At 45.3% G+C, this 24,784-nt stretch overlaps 1 protein-coding gene across 3 annotated transcripts; it reads left to right on the forward strand.

Annotated features, from left to right (window-relative positions):
• Positions 1-1,504: 1,504 nt before the first annotated feature.
• Positions 1,505-24,651, forward strand: LOC110474741 (serine/threonine-protein kinase SBK2). Of its 3 annotated transcripts, none has more exons than XM_021538405.4 (4): positions 1,505-1,660; positions 7,138-7,326; positions 8,045-8,247; positions 8,504-24,651. In XM_021538405.4, the coding sequence occupies exons 2-4, from the start codon at positions 7,140-7,142 to the stop codon at positions 9,071-9,073; spliced, it is 960 nt and encodes a 319-aa protein (XP_021394080.4). In that variant the 5' UTR covers positions 1,505-1,660; positions 7,138-7,139; the 3' UTR covers positions 9,074-24,651. The 3 variants fall into 3 exon arrangements, with proteins under 3 accessions (XP_021394080.4, XP_085429735.1, XP_085429734.1); XM_085573609.1 differs by lacking the exon at positions 1,505-1,660 and adding an exon at positions 1,667-1,869; XM_085573608.1 differs by lacking the exon at positions 1,505-1,660 and having other exon boundaries at positions 1,877-7,326.
• Positions 24,652-24,784: the final 133 nt, after the last annotated feature.

Here is a 24,784-nt window from a genome sequence, read left to right on the forward strand (position 1 = left end):
CCCAGCACTGGATTGTTACTGTAAATTATAGCAAGTCCCCAGGGACATTTTTCAATTCTGACTTGTCTCTCAAGTAGAGGCAACAGTCTCACACTTTCCACCAGAAGACTAGATTATGCAGGGTCCCTGTTCCTGGAGAGCAGTGGTTACACTATCCCATTTATCCCAGTGCTGAGTTCTTGGATATAGGATAGGCTTCTTTGGTACACTCACACAATCCCCAGCTGTAATGTTCCTTCCTGATGGGACTTTGCACATTGAAGGCTATTCCAAATCACACCTTTTAGAATGTGTGTGAAGGCACAGGCTTGAATGGCAAAAGACCTTTAGGTCATCAGCAAAACAATCTCACTCTCCACCTCTTAACCAGAAGCACAGGGACAGCTGGGAGCCTGACTGTGCTACTCCTCTTGCCCTCTGATTTGCACCGCCTCTGAGTGGTAGCAGACTGGCTCTTCACGGGCCTGTGCCAGCAGTCCAGTGCATCTCACCTTGCTGCCTCTCTGTGAGGGCGGAGCCCCGAGTGCCAAGCCCTTGGCATGATTATTCTCCCTCCTGAGATCAGATGAGAAGCTTCAGTCCTGTGCTGCAGACCCAGAGTATTTATGTTCATGGGAGCTGCTCTTCTCTCTCCTTTTAGACTGTCTTTCACCTCTCCTAGCCTTCCTCCCAGTTCTCTGACCCCAGGGAGTGCCAAGGCTCATCACTACAAATGCCCACCATGGCTCTGGCTCTAGGGAACAGAGAGGCCAGTGCTGTGGCACACCCATGTCACAGCTGCATGCACTGCTGCTTCAGATACACAAACTGATCCACTTTCTTAAGAAGAAAAAAGAAAAAAAAAAAAAAGTCAGTGTTTAAGAGCCAAGATCCAGGGCCTGCATGGTGTTCATGCACCCAGGAGCTGTTTTCATCTCCATGCTGAAGTGGAAGAAGGAAGACCTTGGCACAGGAGTATGCTCTGTGGGAGGTACTGAAAATAGGTAAAATGTTCGCAAGCCATCATAGTTATCATTAATAATTTCAGCTTCACCACAATGCTCTGCAGTACTGGTGTGTGTGAGGACTTTGACCCACTGGGCCCCAAGAGGGGTCCTCAAGCTAGCCATGGTTTGTACCTGGTCGCCTGGTCTCTGATGCTCACTGGCACAGGCACCTTTGGTAGCCAAGGACAAGCACTGGCAGCCCATGGTCATTCTGATCCCTGCCGTCAGGAACGGACTCCTACTTGACACAGCCCTGGACAAGGACCTTGTTCCAGCCCAGTGACCTGCTTTGCTCCTTCAGCTGTAACAAGAGCCCAAGCTGGAGCAAAGGACTGAACAAGATGGGTCTGCCAGTGGGTCCCTGGGGGTTTATAAAGCTACGGCTAGCGCAGAAACAATCCCTCTCCTACTCCTGAAACACATCCCCCTCCATTAAGAGGGTAGAGGGACTGTCCTTTCCTGCCCCCTTTCCCCCTCTTTTCTTCCCTCCCGGAGGTCACCTTCAGCAGGGAGGCAGTGTCCCCCAGGCCCAGAGCCATGGGGACGGGGCGGAGCGTCACGCTTGGCCCCGCAGCGCCTGGCAGCCCCTCCGGCTGCTGGCGCCGGCTGAGCCCGGCGGCTGCGGCGAGGGGAGCGGGGCAGTCGCGGCTGGCTGTCCTGCGCTGCTGGACAAGGTGAGAGGCTTAGTGCAGGCGGAAGGGACAGTGGGAAGGGAAGTTACAGCAACGGCGGGATGAAAGACGCTGGACAGGCGTGAAAAAGCGCACCCACCCCTCTCAATCTGATTTTGGAGACTCGAGCGCGGTTTGCCGGCACAATGCGGAGCGCACCCGCTTTCCCCAGAGGGCTGACGGAGACCTCGTTGGTGGCTTTGCTCTGGAAGGTCGCTTTGTGTCCACTCGTGTTCGGTGGGATGGTGCTGCGGTCCTGGCGGGTTGGTTGGGAGAAAGGTGTGATGTGGCTTGGTCCCAGTGAGATTGCTGCCGGTTTCTGTCCGAGGAGGCTGTGGTGCTCTGTGCACTGCGGACAGGCTTACGGCGCTCTCCGGGGAGACTCTGGGTGTCTCTGCCCAGAGCAGCAGTACGCAGTTCTGCTACTGGCACAGTCTTGCTGTTCTCTGCAGCGAGATTAAGCACTAGCCTGCTGACCAGTTTTAGAAAGAAGCTCATAAATCTACCAGCAATTAGGCCACAAGCAAACGTTGCGATAGTCTGTTCTTATCCCTTGTTGTATTCAACATGGTTTGCACCAGAGTGGACCTTTTAGGGAAAAAAAAAGATGCCATTCTTGAACCAAAAGTTATGAAAATGGAAGGATATTCTTCCATAATGTTTGATGAGATTTTTAGGGGCAAATATCCTTCTTTACAGAATCTGCACCACAGCGGAGGTCTGAAATGGCCTCACTTCATCTTCATCTATTGGTTTTAGTATAATGCTTTTACCTAACTGGAAGAGCTCTTTTTAATGAAGTTGTAGTACTCAGAAAGGTGTATACAGATGATAGAGTAACTTCTTCACTCTCTGTTTGATAAGCAATAAGGATAGCACCCCTGGAAGTTTCCCCTGGAAGTTTCAGCCCTCTTGCCACTGTCATGACTTTCCCTTGTCCTTTTTCTGTCAAACTGGGGACACCAGAGGTAGCTTGCTGAACTGTGGGCTCATCGATAATATTAAAAAGATAGAAAACATCCAGTAACTGGTTCTGTTGATCTATCAGCCTCCAGAAGAGATCAGGAAATTTACCCAGGCTTTCTTCATATCAATATATTTTTAATATTTCAAGAAACATCATGAAAGGTAGATAAAGAAGAATACCAAGCAGAGAAAATGAAAAATAAATTTATTATTAAAAATACAAATTCCACTAGTGTGTGATATTCTCAATTGTAGTGCAGAAGCTGTTAACAGGTGGCCAGTTCTTCAGAAATACAGATTCCCTAACTCAGCTGATTTTTGGAGATTAAATTTCAGACTGTCTCATTGCATCTGTATGTAGGAACCTCTGCAGAAACTGGAGTTCACTGTAAGAGGCACATCACCTCAGAACAGATCTCTTCTTTTGTTACAATCATCCCAGCCTACGTGAAACCGAACAGTTGTCTCTCTTTTTTTTTTTTTGTTTGTTTTTTTTTTTTTTTTTTTTTTTTTTGTTTTGTTTACAGTGAAGTTTACTTTCTTAATTTAGCATCTGGAAAATGTTAGTTTGCCTCTCACTGCCAGTATTTTCTGCATCTGAATATTTTCAGGCATTCTCTTTAGCAGACTGAATGCAAACGTGGAATCTGTAACCCTTGATCTTTTATGCTCTTAGTCTTGTATCTAAAACATTAAGATGTGTATCTATATCACTGTAGATTATTTCTACTGCAATTCTGTATCATCCAATGTCTTAAAGCCTGCAAAGGTAGTAAGGCTATACCAAATCTACATTTCTGGATTTACATAGTGCCCATTAAGCAGCATGAAGAATCTTGATGTGTCTGATTAATATGACTTTTTTTTTCCCTGTCACCCATCCAATGCATCAAACCAACAATTTAAAGATTGGTGGGAGGTTTCTGCAGGTGGGGTTCTTACACAGCCCCTAAGCAGAAGTGTGCTAACAACTGGGTGAAGTGATCTGAATTACACTAAATACATTTAAGAAAAATGTGCTTTTCTAAACACGGTGCAAAAATATTGATGTAGAAACCAGTTAGACAGCATTCATAAACGGACATGAAGAGGAAGTTAATTTCTTCCCCAACATTCCCCAATAAACTGGAAGAACTCTGGACTCATAATGGGTGTAAAAGGTAGTGCAGCCTGTGTGTTATTCCTGCAAAAAGAGATCTTGAGACCACAGCATGAGACAGGGGGGAATTCTAGCTGAATGTGTAACAGGAGGCATCCCCCAAGACAATTGGGGTTTTAATGTGGGGGATGGGAAGAGAAAAATTATGAGACTTTAGAAAAGAGACATGACACAGATCTGAGAACTGGAGAAGCAAGCTGGACAATCTGAGAGCTTGGTCTGGCAATTAGATAGAAAGTTATTTGGAGGCACTGAACCAATAAGAAGACTGAGAGGTATCTTGATCAGAGAGCATAGAGATGCTTATTCTCAATTCAAAATGTGACCAAATTTTGTGGCAGCATCACATCTGTTTTTTAACTAACTGATGTAGGCACTACAGAAGCACAGTGTGACAGATACTTTGTGAAGCCTAAGTAAAGCATCAGTTAAATGTGTAGCCTGAGCTTCAGTCTGATAGTTTTACACAACCTAATTAATTGAAAATATATTCTCATACCCTGTGGTCATACCTTTGACAACAGTGCATATAAACCCTGCAAGAGTCTGAAGAAATTTAACAGGTATTAGAGACCTCTTTTCTCTATCTGAGAAACTTCAGCAGCAGGCTAGGTAAATTCAGATTAGGTTATCATACAAAAACCTAACAGCGAGAATGTTCACACCAGCATTTATAATTGACCAACTGTCTTTGGATCAAGCCTGAACAACTTTTTGAAAGAGATGCCCCAGATGCTATTTGTTATGTGGTTTGTGTTAAGGCCCTGTAGAAGGTCAGACAAGAAAGTGGACCCCACCTGCCATATGCTCAAGGCCATTTTTAATAGAGTATCTTTGATATGAGAAGAGTCTGAAACAGTTGAAACTCTTCAGCTTGAAAAAGAGAAAGCTCAGAGGGGATCATATTGGTGTATATAAATATCTGATGAGGGGTAATGAAGAAAAGGGAGACAGACTCCTTTAAACAGTGATCATTGATGGGAGTCTCCATCTATGGAGATACTGAAGACGTGGCTGAACACCTTCCTAGACAACCTACTTCAGTTGCTGCATCTTGAGCAGGGGACTTGGATTAGATGATCTCAAGAGGTCCCTTCCAACCTAAACATCTCTGTGATTCTGTTATCATAGCACTATCTTTGTTATACAGAGATCACTGTTTTTGGCTTTTGACATGTATGAAGTGTTTTTTCTGCACTAAATATATTAATAATTTTGGTTGAAGAACCAGAATAACATTACCTGGACTAAGACATTGTATCTCCATAGGTTAGATCCCCCCCAGCTTCTCAGGTGGTTCAGAAGTATCTTGTGATGGTGTAAAGAATGTGAGCTTTTTGCTGCTGTGATTAAAGATTCTTTTGTGGAATTACAGTTTCTCACAGTAACCAGCCTGGAAACAAGCAGGGATGAAGCATGGAAAGTATAGTGGAGGAAAGAGCGGTTTTGAATAGGACTCTGCCTGCTGCCTTCAGTACAGCACAGCCAAATGGTGAATGCATCCTGGCCAGGGCCCTGGTGAACTCTCCTTCAATGCCTGTCACTCTGCAAAGGAAAAATGATACTTTAGAAGGTATCACAAGTAGGTGCAGAGCACCCAGGCACACTCTAGTCAGCAGTGACCCAAATTTGATCCTCACTTACCTTCCTAACTAATCGCAGTGGCATCTCAAAGAAAGACCTGACAATGCCAGCTATTTTCTCAAGTATGGACTTTCTCTTGTAGTTAATGACCCCAGGGCCAGCAAAGGCCAAAGTCTGAAAACTGTTCTGGAGTGACTGCAGCTTCCTTCATAAGGAACCTTCATAAGGAACCTTGATCAGACCCGCAGGTCACAGGCCCTCAAGAAACTCTACCCATATCCTCTGGATGATCTGTTCTTCCAAGCTGGCTCATTCACCTTGTTGCTGTAGTCTTGCAGAAAAGTAGGGCATTTGGCACTTACTTGGCACTTCTAAATTGTCCGAGATTTAGAAATGCAGTCTAGTAGAGAGGGAAGGGAAGAGGAACTTTCCCACAAATAGTCACAGGCTCCTGTAGAAATCCAGCCTTGTTATAGATTTCCTAGGTTTAAATAATATTTTTTTTCCAAATTTTTTTATCTTGAAGAATGACTGGATTTAGCAGCAGTGGGGTTCCTTTGCAGAAGAGCGATGTGGGCATACTGGAACAAATCCAGACTGTGAAGACAGTTAAGATATGGGAGTATCTCTCATAGGAGGAGAGACTAACAGAGCTGGGACTTTGTCAGCCTCAAGAAGAGAAGACTGGAGGGGATCATCTGGTCGATGCATATGAATACCTGCAAAAATACACAACCACATGTATCACAGTATCAGATGATACTGAGTGACAGAACTAGTGAGCCTAAAACAGAATTTCTATTTAAGCATAAGTTAAAATCCTTTTTACCACAAAGGTGATTGAACACTGAAACACGTTACCCCCAGCAGCTGTGGAGTCTCTATCCTTGTATTTAAAACTTGGTTGGGCACAGGACAATCTGCTCTAGTTAACCCTCCTCTGAGCAGGACATTGCAGTAAGAGGTCTCCAGAAGTACCTTCTGGCATTTACCATCCTGTGACTCTGGTTCTGTGACCTTGCTCCAAGGCCAGGAAGAGCTCCCAGGGCCAAAGTGCCTCATTCAGAGCACAGGGAGGTAGACAGGGAGAGAGTACTGCCACAGAGGTCTTAAAATGCTGCCTTGTGGCTGGCTAGGAAAAGTGAAAAAACACTTCTCTGATATGGGTCCGAAGCAGCTGGCTGTAGCTCAAAATGCCATTGATGTCCTAGGTTACTTTCTGTATAGGTTAATTGGCTGCACAGATGCATGACTTTTGGTCAGAAATGTCATCAGGCATGTGAGGTACTGAGCTCCCTTTGGCTTCCTCGGAGCACTCTGCCTTTTGTCACGTGCCTGTGCCTAAGGGACAGGTCTGTCTTGTCTGCTACCTCAAGGACTTTCTCAGTAAGCAACAGAGGTGGAATTCAGAGTAGAGAGATGAGGTCTTGCTGCAGTAGGCTAAGGAGAGCAAGGGGGGTGACTGGGTCACACTTGGAAATCTTGAACTCTGCTAATATTTTTCCTGTTGTCCAATGTTAAGCAAAAGAATTAGGGGGCTGGAGGAGGTTCCCTTCAATACAGAGACCTTTTCTACTATGAGGTGCTTTGCCCAGAGATGTACTGCATAAAAGTGCAAATTCAATTCTAGCACAGCAGCAAGAGTGCTCAGATTCCAAGTGGCAGAAATATGCCTTGCCATGGCAGGGTTTGTGTTGCATGTTTGATCTGGCTTTCTCTGTGTGTGCTGTGATGTTCCTGACTCTGGCTGTGGTGTTTCTGCCGCACTCAGCAATGGCCAAGAACTCAGCTCTGACTGCAGCAGTGCCAGAGGGAGCAGCACCAACCAAGATAGAGGAGCTCCTGGAGATCACCGCTCAGAGCCTGGTGCGCGCTGAGGTGGCTGAGCACTATGAGGTTGTTCGGGAGCTGGGCAGGGGCAAGTATGGCCATGTGATGCTAGTGACCCACCGGCAGAGAGGTAAGGAACTGACTGCGCCCCATGAACTACTGTGCCTTATGTCCTCCACTCACCAAGGCATGGGACATGGGGTGGGCTGGTGGCACACTGGGGCCAGACACCAGGCATGGCAGGGAGAATCCCCAGGGAGACCAGCAGGATGGGGACATCCCCAGCCAGGAACCATCCCATTACATCAGCGAGGGACCAGGTGATGCCAGGGGGCAGCCCAGAATATCTGGCAAGATTATAGTGATAAAGAGGTCCAAGGTCAAGCTGGGAAGTTAATCCACAAGTCAGGATCAAGAGAGTTCACAGATACACACAAACATGCATGTGACATAGATGGAAACAGCAATCTCGCCACAAGGCTCAGTCACAGAGCCCCAGGCCTGAGCTGAAGTGCTGCCCTATGGCCCATGGACAGAAGGTGTGAATGAAGGTCCTGGCTTGGCCATATGAGTGCCCTGACACTGCTCTTCCCTAGTAGTCCCAGCTCAGACTGATGGGCCCAAGTATCCTGAATGTCTCTGCTCTGCCCAGGGCTCCTGCGCATGACTAGGGCACAAAACTCATGCCAGCAGCAGTGCCTGTTCGCAGACCTGGTGTCCACAGGGTATACCCACACAAACTTTGGGCTAGAGACCTCCCTGTGGCTGTGACTGCCTGGATCTGTGGCTGCTCTGTCTTGCCTTGGTGTGACTTGCAGAGGAGTCAAACCCACTCTTCCCATCCCCAGGGACTCCTATGGCTCTCAAGCTGCTACCCAAAGCCAGTACCAAGCTGCACACCTTCCTGTATGAGTATTGTGTAGCACTGTCCCTCGCCACCCACCCTGCCATCGTTGGCATGTTCGGAATTGCCATTGAGTCCAGCCAGTACTATGGCTTCCTCTATGAAGCGGCGCTGCACAAAGACCTCATCTCTATCATCAAACCCCGCGTGAGTGTTGCTACAAGGCCATGGGGATGGGGCTGTAGCATTTGCCCCCTCTGAAGGCTGGCTGGGTCAGATGGAGGGAGATAAAGGCAATGGGCTGTGGATCTATCTGGGTCTGCAGCACTGAAGCGGCCTGGGGCTTGCAAGCCGAGGAATGCGAAGGTCTTTCCCAGCGCAGAGCACTGGGGTGAGAGCCCATCGGGCAGGGCTGCTGAGGTGCCCCGTGTGTGCCATCCTGCCTGTCTCTCTCCCTGCACAGGATGGGATCCCCGAGCCGGCCGCCAAGCAGTGTGCCAAGCAGCTCGTGAGCGCGCTGGAGTTCATCCACAGCCGGGGGCTGGTGTACCGCGACATCAAGCCCGAGAACGTGCTGCTTTTTGATCCCAACTGCCGGCTCGTCAAACTCACTGACTTCGGCCTCACGAGGCCCAAGGGTACCAAGCTCAAGCTGGTGGCCGGGGTAATCCCCTACACCGCCCCCGAGCTGAGCAACACTGCTGATGCCCAGGGCGTGCCGATCGACACCAGCATGGATGCCTGGGCCTTTGGGGTGCTGCTTTTCTGCCTGTTGACCGGCTACTTTCCCTGGGAGCAGAGCCTGCCAGAGGACCCTTTCTTTGAGGACTTCATGCAGTGGCAGGAGACAGGCCTAGAAAAGGATGTGCCCCGGCACTGGAAGCGCCTGACAGCCGAGGCTGCCGGGATGCTGCGGAGCCTGCTGGCTCTGGATCCCACCAAGCGTGGCCCCGTCAGCGGGGTGCTGCGCTACGTCGGCTGCCCTTGGCGGCTGGAGGGTGGGCGCAGTGAGGAGGCTGCTGTGAAGTCCTAGAGTCTGCTCCCCATGGCAGCAGGGTCTCAGCTTGCAAGGGGCTTCAGGGCTTGAGCACCATGGTGGCCCAGAGAGCAACTTCTCTGCAGCACTGTCCCTGCAGCCACAGAGCCAAGCTCCGTCCCCAGCTGACTGCCCTCACCCCATGACTCAGTGCTGCCCAGTGCCCCTCCTTGTGGCTTGAAAACATCTTTCTCCTGAAAATGACTGTGTGTGAAGTATCCACTTGTTTCCTAGCCACAGGAAGTCCAGGGAGTTATTTAGGTTGCAGCACCTGCTGTGCCTCAAAATAGAGCAAAATATGTACTTTTGTGTTTCTGTAAGTGGCTCATTTTCCCTCATAATAAATGCCTGTTGGGACCCACTTTCTTTTGGAAAGCAGGGAGCATGTCAGAACTTGCATCTATCTCAGGACAAGCTGTCCAAGGCAGGGGCATCTCTAAATGCTGCCTGTGCCTGCACCAGGATGCCTGGAGGGTGGCTTCAGGCTGGTGGGATGGAGGGGCTGGGGAGATTCCAGCATGTGGCCATGGATGATGGCTGGGGAACATTCATGGTGTTGAGGTTATCTCACGCCAGCCCAAACACATCTCTGCCCTTGCACTGCCTTCAGGTCCTAAGACAATGTCCTTCATGCTCTTTTAGATGCCTGGGTACCTCCCTACAAGACCTTCTCTCTTCCCTTTCCTATCACTTCTTTAACCCTTCCCTAGACACACACACCTCCTAATGCCCTGATAGTCTCCTAGGTACACATTTTAATCCTGAAAAGGGGTAGCAAAGAGGGAATTAAGGGTTAATAGCCCTTTTTTGCTTTTCTACCTCTTTTCAATCCCCAGGATTTTGCTGTTGGTAATAATCCCTTCCTGCACTTAATCTGGTCTTTTGCTGGAATCATTCACAGCTCATTTTCCACTCTCAGGGGCTTCAAAATTTCTAAAAATGCAGTGTTCCAGCACTATACTTTCTAGCATTTCTGTTTTTTTTTTTTTTTCATGTTAAGCCCATGTTAAGACCTGCACACACTCTTTCTTCTCATGCTTCCCCAACCTCTAGCTTTTTTTTCCCAGCTTCTTCTCACCTACTGGCATTTTAGCATTTCTTAACTTCTCTACTGACACTACCCATCACCTGGTAAACACCTTTAACTCATTCCTCTCTCAGCAGCATCACCTCTGGACTACTATTTCATGCTGTTCCTGCTCCTTACATCACTTATGCCTCAGGTCTTCCTTCCAACTCCCCAGCCTAGCTTACCAAACAGCATTATGCTCACACTGTCCAAGATGCAGTTTTCTTCTGCTTACTTCCATCTCTTAGAATCTTTCGTTTTTTGAAATCATAGTAAGTGCTGCTCAACTCCAGCCTGCTGAGATTTGGCTTTAATTACTCTTTAATTACTTTAGGAATATCAGAGGAATGTTAAGGTGCCAACATAGTTCCTGTATTTAAAGTGGAGAAGCCTTAAGACGAATGGATCTAAAGGCCAATGAAAAATAATGGAAAATTTGTTACAGATGCTTGCTAATGGAGAATTACAGAATAGGAATGTGGCTTTTTGGAAAGAGACATTCAATTTTATAATAAAGTCGTGTTTGATACAGTAAATTCATAGCGTTATGGTACAGAGTTTTTGTAAGGCATGACCTATCGATAAGAAGAGAATAATGGTATTTTGTATTGATTCAGAAGATGCATTATGCAAAGTCCATAAAAGATAGATTAAGTAGATTGAGAACTTTCAATAGGCAGAAAAGATTGGGAATGGTCTATTTCATTTGGTTTCAGGAATCAGGAATCAGTTGTTAAATGAAAACTGGTTAACATTTCCAACCATGATTTTAAGAAATGTACAAAACAGGTAAAACCCTTCAGATGACACAATCATAAATAGGGTGGTAGCAAGAGGAACAGGCTACTCAAAGAGATCTGGATGACTTGATAGGTTACGTATATTCAAACAAAATACATTTTCTTACAGGTAGGAACACATAAGAATAAAAGCCATCCTTACAAAAAGACCACCCCTAAAAACTTGTCAAGTCAAAGAGGATACACAAAATTACATTATTGTCTTGTTAAAAAGGCAAATAGGCTCCTTGTATGGCTAAAGAGGGGTAGAGTGTAGGGACGGTCAAATCTTCAGCAAAAACAGCTGACAAGATTCCTGCTGGCCTAAATATGAGTGTGGGAAGTAGGAGTGAGCCATTAGTATTTGATACCTCATGGTGCCACAATTACAGGCAAGTTCGAAAACTGAAGATAGCTCAGGAAAAACCATGGTGGACTGTGGTTTAAGGCTGTAAGAATGCCTTAAAGAAACTAACAAGCAAAATTATCTAAAATAGGAAGACTGGATGGTGAATAGATTATGGTATAAAATACTGAGAAGAAAATACCACTTACTAATGACCTATTTTAATTTGAGAATGATCTAAGAGCATGAGACATTGAAGCCAAACACTCCAGTTGTGAGGTTCTTGCCTACTGACAGAAACCATCATATGAGCAGAGGCTGAGAGAATGGGGAATGTTCAGCCTTGAAGGAGAAGAGTCGGAGTGGAGCTTATATCTCTTTATACTTCCAAGGCACAAGTATAAATTGAGAGAAGGGAGGCATTTAGACAAAAGAAAAATGGCTTTATGGTGATGGTGGCCACACTTTGTAACGCTGTGTGTCTATGGCTTTGGAGACGTTAGAAAGATGATTGGATAAGGCTCTGGTACACTTTCACTATTTGTCTCTCTTCTGAAGGAGATTGGTGTAGGCAATCTTCATACATCCTGTCTGGTATCAACCATGCTGTGATTCCACAACATTTTTTATTTTGAAGACACTCTGTGTTGTAGCTAAGGATGTTTAGCGCTCCCAAATGTCTCTCCTTTGGAATTGCTCAGCATGGTCGCGGCAAAGCTGTGTGCCAAAAGCAAAAAAGGCTTGACAAGAAAAGGTTAGTAAGATTTTAGGATTTATTCCAAATTAACATACACCTGAACTGATGGAAAACTGACATCGTTGGGGAGACAGATCAAGCTGCCCCATGCCATCAAGACCCGGGCTGGCTTTTTTTGCAGGAGCCAATTATGCCAATAAGGATCAGGGATTCAGTGCTGCCTGACAAAGGCAATGTGACAGGCTAATGGCAGTAAGAAGTGGCAATAACCAGGATTGTTTCTCTGTCTCCTTTGTCACAGAGGCTTGAGACTTTGGTAGAAGGGGTTTCTGCTGCCAGAAAATTGTGTGATGCATAGTGAAGTGATGAAATCAGCACTGTGACTGTGAAATGCTTGTGCTGGTGGTAGGGACAGAGCTGCAATGAAACAAGCACAGATTTGAGCACGGCGGCAAAAAGCCCTGCCCTGAGCCGAGTCTCCAACTCAGGCTTCTTTTTTCAGTAGCTTGTTCATAATTGCAGCTGGATTTGTTAAATCAGTGAATAAACAGATCTGGCAAAGACTATCCCCTGGGGGTCTGGAAAAGGATCTGGTTGCCCCCATCACCCCTGGAGCAGCTGTTGGGAGAGGCTGAATGGAACGAAGCTGTGTGCAAACACGCCGGCCCTTTGCACGGCAGCCTCTGGCTGCAGGAGGGCTGGCCATGTGCCCAGCACTGTAAAGGGCAAACTTTCAGCTAATGTAGGCACGAGGGATGGGGTGGATCTGGTGTCATCCCCAAAGGGGCATCAGGTGGCTCTGAAGAGGAGGGAAAAACGCAGTACTTTGCCCTTCTCTGGGATGGAATGAGGAGATAAATCAGGTAATTACTGAGCTCACCACACTTTGTGAGTTCTGGCTGCAGGTCAGTCCAAGAAGTGTGAATCCAGGCCCTGGTGCCCTGATGCCTGCAGCATACTGCATGCATGGGCTGAGACCATGGATCCCATGGCTTTTGGTGGGATGCATGCTCTGTATTTCTGGATCCTCTTGTGCACCTTGCTGTGGATTCTGTTTCCACTTCTGCACTGTACAGTCCACATGGCTCCTCAATAGTTATACTCAGCAGCAGCCCAGGGAATGTGGTGCAGATCAGAGACTGCAGGATGTAGGGAAAGTATGGGCCAGCACTGCAGGTGGAAGGGTGATGGGTTGAGCCTGGATGTGTTAAAGGAACAGATAGTTTGATTGTAACTCTTCTCCCAGTTAGAAGTGTTGCTAGGAAGATGTCAGAGTGAAGGCTGTTTGCCAGACAGAGATGTGAAAATTCAGGCAGATTTGAAAGTGATGACCTAAGTTGTGATAATGGTTAAACAGTGCCCCAGATGACTCATATGAGATTTAAAATACTGAATGTTAAAGAGAGCTTTTAGCCAAATTATTTGGGCTAACCACAAGTCGGCAGTGTTCCCAGCACAGAGACTGTTTTGTTACACTGGCAGGGTAGGACCAAATTGCATAGTCAATGTCATCTCCTCTTTCTACAGGAAGAATACTGAAAGTCACTGTATTGGAAGCTAGAGCAATGACTAAAGGCAGGATAGAGATCCAGTCTTCAAGGATTTAGCAGTTAGGGTTCATTCTGGAGTAATTTCTAGAAGCTTGCATATAACTTTTCTTCTGCCTTGTCAACTCCAACACTACGTTACTTCCATCTCTTCCCACTTAAACCCCTTTAAGTATAATTACTGTGACTAAATCAGTTTCTTAGGAAGGGTGGCATTCTCCAGCATTCCCCAAACAAGACCACAATGCTGACCACCCTGTGTGACCTTTCCCACTCTGCATGCAAATGTCAGGACTTGAGACTGCAAAAGGACTGAGCACCAGTTACCAAAAATGAGCAGAGGAAAGCATCTCAGGTTAGGGAATATGATAGGGTAGATGCAGGACTGCATGATGTGTGAGCCTAATTCTTCCCACACTGCTTGTTCTCAAGTTTTGACTGTCACTTCAAAGACAAAGCAGGCCTGATCTTAGTTAAAAGCCATAAAATATGGCCCAGTTCTGAGCAACTCTCCTTCTCAGCACAGGAATGGGAAGAAAAAGTAACTAAGGAATAAAAATGGTGGAATTTTTTACCTTTCATTCTTACTCATGTAGGGGCATGTTGGTGACAATTGCAACCCAGCTGATGTCTTCTAGAGCTGCCTGTAGCTGAGAAGCCATGAGAAATCATAAAATGTCATTGTCATGCCAAAGCATTGCAGGATTGAAAATGACTGGAGCACAAGATACCTAGTCCCTGACAGGGAGTTTCAGCTTTTAGCCTTTTTTTTGCTTCCATCCTGCATCTATGGTGGAGATGCAGAAAACATAGGGAAATACCTTACACAGGAAGACCAAAGAAACTTCCTCAGTTTTTCAGTTTTTCACATCCTGTAGTTTGCACAGTACCTTGCTACCCATACTTTAATTTTAGTTCCTCTTGTGCTGTACTGTGTTGCTGCTGACCACAAGAAGAGAAGTGACCACTACTAAATCCCCTAATGGCCAGTATCAGCCAGCATCCTAGACTTCCCTACTTAGGGTGCACTGAGGTCTGACAGCCAGGCACACCAGCCAATAATCTTGACTTGCCCATATACAGGTCTGCCTGTTGCTGTGGTGCATTTGTTTTCTTTCCCCTGGGCTGACAGGCAGCTGGGCATATATTAATAAGCCCTGTGCCTTGGCTCAGCTTTGTGCAAGAGAGGGAGGAAAGGGGATTTGGCCTGGCCCAGGGTGGTGACAGAAGGTGGTCACGGCTGTCACACAGACTAATTGCACTTCTAACCCTCTTTGCTGTTTACAAGCTGCCCCCCACCAAGGACTCGTGTCTCTGGCTGGCACCTGTGTCTCAGGGTAGACTCACACAAGGCTCCAGCTTCCCTGGTAGCCACCTTCTGTGTTCTAACTCTGAGTGCAACTTCCACCTGTACTTTGCTGACGTATTTCTTAAGGGACAGCAGGAAAAATGACTCATGACTGAAGAGATTTATTTGAGGTGCTCAGGAGAAAATTTATCTTAAGGGGTAAAAGACTAGTTTTTTTTAAGTGTGTATCTGACATCTAGGTATACAGAGCTGATTTCAAGCAAAGTAGTCATGTTACCATGATTAGAGGTGGTGCAGAAGTATTCAAACCATTGCTTGAACAGTCCTGTGTCCTTGACCCCAGTGTTCCCCAGTGCCTGGCACAGCTGGTTGTCTTCCCTTCCACTGGCAGAGTAGGTGATGGAAACAGAGCAAGGACTGAGACCTCCAGGCATTGGTTGACATTTGCTGAATCTGCTCTTTCCAAATCCAAGTAGAGAAAAAGTGGCAGCTTTCACATCCCCTTGTTCTGTCACTAACAGTTGTTGCATTGCTGACATTTGCTTTATTATTTTATCTTCTTCTTCAGGACAGTAAATCTCACAGAGATTGCCAAATGCAGAGCTAACTCACAATTGTATTCCCTGGGGCATCCTGGCCAGCTTAACTCCTGACAATTCCTTCAGCAAAGACACTCTCTGCTTTACCCTGCACTCCTTTCTGCAGTTGCTTCATGACTTTTGGCTGCTGAACCCTCTTGGAAGAAACCAAAACATTTAATTGTCCATACCTTTAAGACTGATAAGCCCTTTGTTGCCTACAGGCCAGTTCCCTGAGGTGTGGATTTGTTTACCTGTCCAAAGCCCTGGAAGTAAGATGAGCAAATAGTAGACCTCCATGTTTTTGAACTGAAGAGTACAGATTAAATGCAGGAATTTCATAATACGCCAGATTTATATGATAGATCAAACTACAGACAGACACATGCCTGTCCTAGTCCAGGACCCAGCACTGTTGCATACAGCCACACATGTATTATGGAGGCATGATAGGAATAGTTGTGCTATCCTCAGAGGTACAGGTTGTCTCAGGTGAGTGGTGAGAGCTGCTCCATGGCTATGAGGCTTTAGTGAAATTACAGTGCTCGTGCTGCTGTGGACTAGCGTCTCCTACACTGAAAGAAAGGAAGTTTCCAGCGACCCTTTTCCTCCTTCAGCTCTGAGGAACTTTCAGGGTTTTTCCTTCAGTGGTAAAGTTTATTTGCTCTCCCTTTCTTGCATGTTTTTCAGTTGTTCTCACTCTTTCAGCCCTGTTTCTGCATCACTTGCCCATCCACATTTTCACCTTACTGGGATAATCCTGGTGCAAATGAAATATCCCTTTATACCAAAACCTGGAAGACTTTGTATTCTCAAGAAGTAGCACTGTACAGCTCAGTGGCTCCTTTCACTGATTTGGGAGAAGTGCCACTCATCTGGATCAGTTCACCTCCTTGCCCCACTGATCTGGGGACTGTAGCAAGTGGCAGCATGCACTTGTGTCCTCAGGGTCCCCTTTCTCACACCATACTGCTCATAGTACTTCAGAGAAGGCTACATTGCCTTTATTCCATCAGGACTGTTTATCCCTCAGCTGGAAACATAAGAGGACACTTGCACAAAGAGCAGCTGCTGTTTGGGTACTGCTGGAAGTGGGGTAGGAGGGGACTTCAGCAGGCAAGTTGGTGGCTTCTATTCCCAGCACTGGAGGAGATGAGTGAGGAAGGAAGCTGGACCTCCTGTTGTTTTTCTGCATGTGTTTCAAGGTACCCATTGCCTATCTCTGTCTGAGTTTACTGTTGCTGGGCTGCCCCAGGAGCTGCTGAACTTATTGGTCTCTTCTCTACTGCTCCGTAATGGAAATCTGGGGATGAAGTGGGAGCCATGATAGGCAGCCATTCTGCCCTACCCCTGCCCAGCCTGCCACCCTCCCACTGGTTCCTGGCCACACGAGGGCATGTCAGGAACTGGATAGGGCTGGCAGAGACCTGGCTGTAACAGGATGCCCCTGTCCTTTCCTTTCTGTGACGGGAGAGAGGCGTTTATGGCATGTGGCGTGTGGGCGTGCCAAGTGGCACTGGCAGAAGGAATGGTGGCACCTCAAGAGGGTAGCTTGCCACCACACCACAGGTCTGTTTGGTTCAATGAGTGGAAACCTCACTGATAAGCAGTTTGGATACAAAGTAAATTCTTGAGCTGCAATGTGGGTTACCCAGCAGGCTGGAAACAAAATTTTAGTAATCTTGATTTCAGGTCTCATTAATCATTGGACATATCACTGTTCTTCCAGAGTCAGGCAGAGAATTGCAAGTCCTGACCCCGACTGCTCATTTTCCTTTCCACTCATTCATTCCCTTCCTGCCTCCTGTTAGGGAAAGTAAGGACAATAGTGTCTGTATAGACCCAGTCCTGTTTCCTGTGTTTCCAGTTTTTGGCATGGCTACTCATTTTGCCAAGCTCTATACAGATTTTGTTGCTCTTTAGCGGCTCTTGGGATGTTTTCATCTTGCTAGCAAGGAGAGGATAGCTGGGTATCATCCTTATGTTAGAATTATGCAGCAGAGACTAACGATGCTCAGGTTGGATTAGGCTGGATTTCACATCCCTGCTTCTAAATTTTCAGATTCTCCTTAAGGTTTGGGGAAAATGGCATGGTGAAACTGCTATATAGGTAATCCTAATTAGATGGTAAAGAAAAACAAAGAGAAATTAGAAACTCTTTGGTAGGGAAGAGGAACCTTTCCTTACCAAGAGCAAAACCAGAGCACTTGCAAAGCTGTCTCACTTTAAGTTGGATACTGCTCTGTTCTGCTCTTTTTTCTGGCTCTTCCCTTTATTCTGAGGTCTCATGAGATATTGAAGAAATTCCTGTGCTGTCCACAAAGCTGTTGCTTTGTAAATCTCCCTCATTAGCTTTAGCTTCATTGTCTTTGTGATTTGAACATGTATTTACTTCAGAGATAAATCTAGTCACCATTTCATTGACAGATAATTTTCTTGCAATTAGGAGGCAAGGGCTGCTACCTGGAAGGCTGCAGACAAGGGAAGAGCTTATGAAAACACATATTGCTTTGATTAGAGGAGTAAATCTCACCCTTCTGTATAGCTTGTCAGGCAAGCATCAGCACACCTGTCATATCTGGGCAGTCACTAAAGCAGACAATTTCTTGCCTGTGTCATGAGGCTGAAAAAGAAGCATTTAAAAACAGAGAATCAGGCAATACATGTCTTGAGACAGACCTCATTGCCTCAGAATAGAAGAATTTATTGGATTTTCTTCACACTCACACATTTTTGTTCCTTATAGTGCTGTCACTAGGCTAGTGATATGGGAATAACTGAGAATAGTTGCTGAGGAAGGGGTTTATAGCTTTCTCAAACCTTATGAATTTTCAGGCCTACAGTTTTGCACCAAGATTTAGTTATGTTAGTATGCAGAGAGGAAAAATGTACATGTTTACTATAGGTGAGTAAATTGAGCACTAGATAAATTCAGCATTAGATTAGGAGCTGGTAAACTGTGGTAGTATGTAAACTGGGGTATATGTGAACAATTTCCTGCACACCCTTTCTGTATCCCTCCTCCCCAGTGGAGCACAGCCTGGGTGTGCACTGTTACTGGTCACTCAGGTCCTGACTTCCACAGAAATCCTGGCACACAGAGTAGAAGCCAACAGGACCAGATCTCTGATGTGGATAATCAGGATACCAGACCCACTGAATTACCCTCCCTCTGCTCAACAAGACCTCTGCTATCTCATTCTCATCTGTGGTACTACTTAAACCCTCGTATGAGCTGGCCTGACTTCCTTTAATGACCTGGAGCAGAGACTGCAGCTCAGATTGGGAAGAAAGGATTATACTCCCACACCAGCTACTGATGGTGTGTGGTCCTGTCCCCATTCTGCCTTATCTGCAGAGTAATTTCTTGGAGCGAGGAATGATCTGCTTTTTGCATTACCTTAAAGGGACTGTTTCACTACAGGAATTCTCACTGCCACATCTCAGTCCCTTGGATGCTCACTCTGCTGCATTGCAGTAGCTAAAGCTTCCAGTGCTGGGAGAGTGCCAAGGATTCAAACACTCATACCCACTATAACTCCTGCCTCAGGAATACAGATTTGCTTGGGACTTAGTAACATGACCTGTTTTCCACCACCTCTAAACTGCTCCCTCCAGAACTGAGTTTCATCTTCTCTCATACTTAGTTTCAGCCAAGGAATGAAATCACTGTGACAGCCTCTGAACTTTGTTGTCCTTGTTAACTTCTGCACTTCTACCTCAAAAGCATTAATAGTCACTGCTCAATTTTGGAATAGGTACATCCTCTGTTCTCTGTTCTTCCTAAACAATCAGGAGCTGGAGGTTACATAATTTCTGTATTACCAAAAGAGAAGAAATTGTGCAAACTTTCTTTGTCAAGGAAAAGAAGGCAAGGCTGTGATGATCTGTCCATCTCCTGGGCACTCAAATGATCCCTGCATGAAATAGCAAGAGAGGGAGAGCTTGACCCAGATCCTGGGGAGTCAGAAATGGAGCTCCCATGGGATTTGTAGCAGTAGCTTTTCTCAGGAACAAGTCAATGTAACTGAAAAGCAACGCAGCATAGCGAATGTTAGCAGGATGTACCATTGCTACCTTGTATTGAAGTTACTCAGCTAAGGATGTTTCCTAAGTGGATTTTCAGTCATTTCAGTCATTCCTTATTCCCCACTACATACTGCACATCATCCTCTGTCCCTCTGTAGTCACTAGCACTTGCATTCACTTTACCTTAACCATTAGTGCTGCCCTTAAATCAAAGGCAGTGCTGGAAACTTGCCTTTCCCAGCCTTTGGCCCTCTTCCAATTACAGCGGACACATTAACGAGAAGACCTCATATCTGTCTAGTCAAAGCACTTGCAAAATGCCAGGCAGCACAGTAGCTGGATGTGGAAAACAGAAACCAGCTAACGTCAGCTCAGAGCAAGACTCAAATTCAGAGCAGCAGAGGGCAGGGTGAATGCATGACTACTGGGGGCGAGCACATCAACACATAGTTCAAGAGTCCTCGGAAAAGCGTTATTTTCATTGGAAAACCCAGCTGAGGGTGGGGACCATCAGCTCCTGCCAGTGGTTTTGGATACACACACCTGGCAGCAGGCAGCTGGGGAGTTAGTAGTCCACATGTGGGGGAATGGTCTGGAGATTGCAGAGGACTTCTCACTTGTGAGCTGGGTGATGAGAACGGTCAGTGAGTGATGAGTACGAGCAGCTGGTAGAGAGTTTCACCATGAGGCAGTTCAGTTTAGAGTGGGAGCTCAGCAATTTTAATGTTGAGCAGTTTTTAATGATACTCTGAGAACTAGGTGCCATAAGGCGCATAAATCAAATCTTGAAACTGAGACAGTGTGAGACCCTGATGACCTGAGATCAGAGCAGCTGAGGTGACACTAGATAGCTCCATGTGTACATGGACTCTGTTTGTGCCAGCAGGGAAACCACTCCCTCATGATCTGGAGGGAAAAGATAAATGACATTTTTTAGGAATCAGCTTGGTTACTTGTGAGTTTTAGAGAAACAGATGATTTTCTTCACATGCTATAAAAATGCATCAGACTGCATCAGAAATCACAAAATCTTTAAATTCAAACAAGATTTTAAAATAGTTGAGTTATATTTCTTGTTATTTTAAAACCAAATAATTTCAAATTAAATGTGAATTCAAGGAAATATTTTCAAGATCATTCATTTAATATCCAACTAATCAAAATGTTTAAAGAGGGAAAGCAATGCTGCTTCAGTGACATTTCTATATATTATAATGGGTTAAAGTATTTTTGTTATTGGACTTGTACAAGATTGACCCAAATATAAAAATTAAAATTTTTTGTCACAGAAATAAGGCTATGGGCAGAATGCACTCTTCCTGTAACTTTGGACTGTGCTTCGGGAAAAGAGGTACATCTAAAAGTCTTAGATGTACCTCCTTAAAAGTGTTAGCTTCATAGTTCTGACATTTGCCTTGTGAGAATCAGAAACAATCTGCCAGTTCACCAATGTTAGCCAGTTACTCCTTGCTCTTTACATCAGCTAGGCTTATATATAGCACCAAGTTTGAAGAGCTTGTCTCAACATAGTTATACTTCCACATTAGACCAATGGTTTAACATAATCCAATATCCTGTCTCTTAAAAATATAGTTATGAGAACAGGGCAAGCATATAGTCACAATTCCTCCAAGACACTTCCCAGCTTTCAGCAATTTTGACTTAGGAGGAGTCTGCGGATAGGTGGAGACTTTAAGTGTAGCAGCACTCAATAGATTTTTTTCCTCCCCCATGGATTTGAGAATGACATTACATATTGCAGTCCAGGGAAGGGAATATATCATCCTTGGCAGCACAGCTGGTTCATGCAGAGGAGGAACTTCCTCATTGCTGCTCTGTCTTTAGCCATGGTATTGGAACACTTTGAAGATGATACTGAAGTCATTATCTTTTTTTGCCAAAACCCACTGTATCCTATTATAGGCCTGACTTCAAACAGAACCAAGAGAATATACACTGAGTGTTTAAAATCCTGTGTTACTCAGCTGCTTGACTTTTCTGGGAGGAAGAGAGCACTTCTGCTAATACCCCATCCCTCAGAGCTGATGTCTTCAGTGATCCATGATAGCATTACTCATACTGACATCTAATTTCCTAATTCTAATATATTTCCTTACATCCTTACTAAAGCTCTAAGTGTCCACCATTCCCTGCGATCAACTTATCAGATTGTGCTGACTTCCTTAAGGTTTCCTATCTTTCCTTTGCTCTCTCTACTTTTGCTTGAACAGACCTTCTTGCTTGTACACTGCAGGAGAGCTGCCCACGTCAAAGAAAAACATCTCCTTCAATGGCTGTCTGAAATTCTCTTTCCAGACTTCTGGCCACTTTCTGTTCTCTTCCAGAGCTCCTTGGCTTCAATGTACCCAAACAAAGAAAAGTAGAGCAGGTTCAGTCACAGTGACTAGGGTCAGTGAAAAGTCAAGATCATGAGGCAAGTCCAACTTGATAAGGCAGGAGTGAGGACAAGCCAGAAAGTCAAACCAGCATCAGTAGCAAGGCACTGGCATAGCTGAGATACAGTTCAGGCAAGAAGCAAGGGCATGGGCTGAGCTTAAATGCAGCTCTGGAGCAAAAGAGCAAGAGCTTCTCCCCAGCTCTCTCTCCCCCCCAGCATTTTCTCATGTTTAGTGAGCACTCAGGCACCAGAGAGCTGGCAGGGACCTGTTTCTCTCCGTGCCTGTGCTGCTGTGAGCCAGGAGCCTCACTCCAACAGAACTACTGGTCCCAAATAGCTCAGGAAGGAATTTCACTAGGAGCACAGATTCTAGTGCATGTACACTAGGCAGGTATCACAACACCTGTGTCTTACAGAAAATGCACTCCATAGTCACTTGAGTTTAGCAAAGTGTCTCTCTTGTGCCACAGAGAGGAGCTGCTTATAAAGCAAACACTGTCAGTCCACTTAATTAGCTCTTTAACATGGTGAGAAATGTTCCCTGGCAGAGAGCTTCTGGGAAACCCTCCAAGACGTGACATGAAGAGGTACTTCTGTGCAGGGAACACCAACAAAGCTAGTCTCCCAGACCCAAACCTCACAACTGAATCATTGCTCCTCAGAAAATGATGAGTCCAGAGGGCATAATAACCATCCCCATCATGGCCTAGTAACAGCATTTTTTAATACTGTGAGGTGTTGGAATCCTAGATACTGAGAATTTTAAACTTTCTGTGCTGAAAGGCACAGACTCACAAGAGAGCACTGCATTTGACCTGAGGCTGTAGAGAAGGCTTCCAAAATTGATTAATAACACTGACATCATGGTGTGTAGTTAGTTAGAAGTGCGTAATATCACAAGGTGGAAAACTTATGAGTTTGTGGTTTTTGAATATAAAAATAAGTATGAAGCAAGATGGAGGTTTTAGGGCAGAGGCAAGCTATTCTTCACCTTCTTCTTCATAGGTTTAGGTGGTGTTTTCTAATTAAGACAGAAAACTCCACATTGCAAGCTTTGAAGGATCAGTCATTAGGTTAAAAGAGAAAAAAATCCAAGTGTCATTTCTTAATTAGATTAATCTTAAAAGACCTTTTAACGAGATAATTAGCCATTTTGTACCTTGCTAATGAAAATCTGCAGAACTCATAGTTATGAAGCTGTTTCACTGATAAGAAATAAGAAACATTATTATTTTGAGTCTGAACATGAAACACCATCTGAAGTACCTTCAATCCTGACCTTGACAGAAGTAAAAAAAAAAAAAGCAGAGAACCCACAGTGAGGGACAGTCCTACCATCCTACCACAGCATAGAGCAGCTACCATGGTGCCCCCTTGTCTGTGCAGACTTAGCATAAGGACATAAAGCCCAGCTAGGTTCTGCAGCCACTCTGATTAGATTAGGTAAGTAGGTATCCTAATATCCAAATGCTTGGCATCAGAGGGAGAGCTAACAGACCTGCAGATTGGCAAGACCTGCTTGACTTGCTCTGCTAAAGATCCTATCCATAAGCTGGTCACATTGTATCATTGGGATGGGAACCGTTCACATTATAAGGCATCTTTCCCCATGCAGTATGCAGAAATGATCAAAAAGTGAATTATTCCCTCAACACAGAAAGAATGCATTTGTATTAAAGTGTCTGAGAGAAACAAAAAATTGCTTCACAGCTTTGCTTAACCCTATTGCTGAAAAAAATCCACTCAGACTGTGGTGCATCCAAAGTCAAAAGCTGTCCTGAATGCATGGCCCCCTAGCTGCTGCAGTCTGAGGGAGTGAGAAGAGTCTGGGTACTGTGCTTTGTGCTCCTGGCAGTCTTGCCTTGTGCTCCTGCAAAGACAAGTGTGTGAGCACAGAGGTGAGAGATCAGGAGGAAAGGAGCCCAGGCTTGGGGACATAGCAAGAGAGACCAACAGATGAGGCTGAAAAAAGGCAGCTGGTAACTGGGAACTAGAAGCAGCAGGAGCACAGGCAGGGCCAGGTTAAGGGTCCTAGGAAGATGTGAAAACTTGGATCTAAAAGGACACATGGAACTTAGTAATGAAATTAGTTCAAGTAACTGAGCCCTTAAGAGAAGTTGTAAAGATTCATCTCTTATTGATGACATTTGTGTGCCATGCCAGTGATGCTGGGAAAGACCTGCTGGCTGCGTCAGCTCGCTTTTAAAAAATCCAGATGGAGTCTGCTATGGCAGTGATGGGTGGATGTTGCCCTCCCGTGGTGAACTCTGCGTTTTCCCAGGAGTCATGGAGCTCATGGACCTCATTCCTAAACACACCATCAGAGGCCAGGCTTTTATTTCCCAGTGCTTAGAAACAGACCATGATTAATTTGAACACTAGTGTTTGCCTCCTCCAGCCTTGTTGTTATTCAGATGTTTCCTGTTTTGTTTGACCAGCGCCACTTCCCTTTCTATCACATGCACAACTTCATTATGAGGTGAAAGGGGTACATTAGTACAAGTACACTGCTCCCTTTAAGTTCTAGCTTCAGCTGTTTTCCTTTTGTATTAGCAAACAAAGAGATGGTTCTACATGAGCCCAGGTATTTATGGGTTTTTAGAGTCACACTTACAACCCTGAACAGATTAAGGCCAGAGATTGGCAGCAGTAAAACTGATACACTGCTGTCCATTGAACTGCATCTAAATGAAACCAATTTGGGAAGAGGCAAAAGAGTAATGATTAAACACCCACTACTAATTCTTTACCAATGACAATAAAGCTTTGCATGATTTATCCTCAAACAGTTCTAGAAATAAAACCAGTCCTATAATTAGTAAACTTGTTGTTTCTACCATTGTTCCTCTACCAACACTCACTGAAGGGTTTTGTTTGACTCAAATGAGGTAGTCACAGCAAAAACCTATCAGAACATGACCTGCTAGCAAACACTGGCCAGTAAAGAGCTTCCTCT

The sequence above is a fragment of the Lonchura striata genome, chromosome 2 (assembly GCF_050655825.1).
Source record: "Lonchura striata isolate lonStrDom1 chromosome 2, ASM5065582v1, whole genome shotgun sequence".
Lineage (NCBI taxonomy): Eukaryota > Metazoa > Chordata > Aves > Passeriformes > Estrildidae > Lonchura > Lonchura striata.

Excerpts from the sequence above, each read along its gene's own strand:
- LOC110474741 (XM_085573608.1), top strand. The coding sequence starts at position 7,065 with ATGTTTGATCTGGCTTTCTCTGTGTGTGCTGTGATGTTCCTGACTCTG. Across the intron at positions 7,327-8,044 it reads AGTGACCCACCGGCAGAGAG|GGACTCCTATGGCTCTCAAG; the intron begins GTAAGGAACTGA and ends TCCCATCCCCAG. Across the intron at positions 8,248-8,503 it reads TCTCTATCATCAAACCCCGC|GATGGGATCCCCGAGCCGGC; the intron begins GTGAGTGTTGCT and ends CTCCCTGCACAG.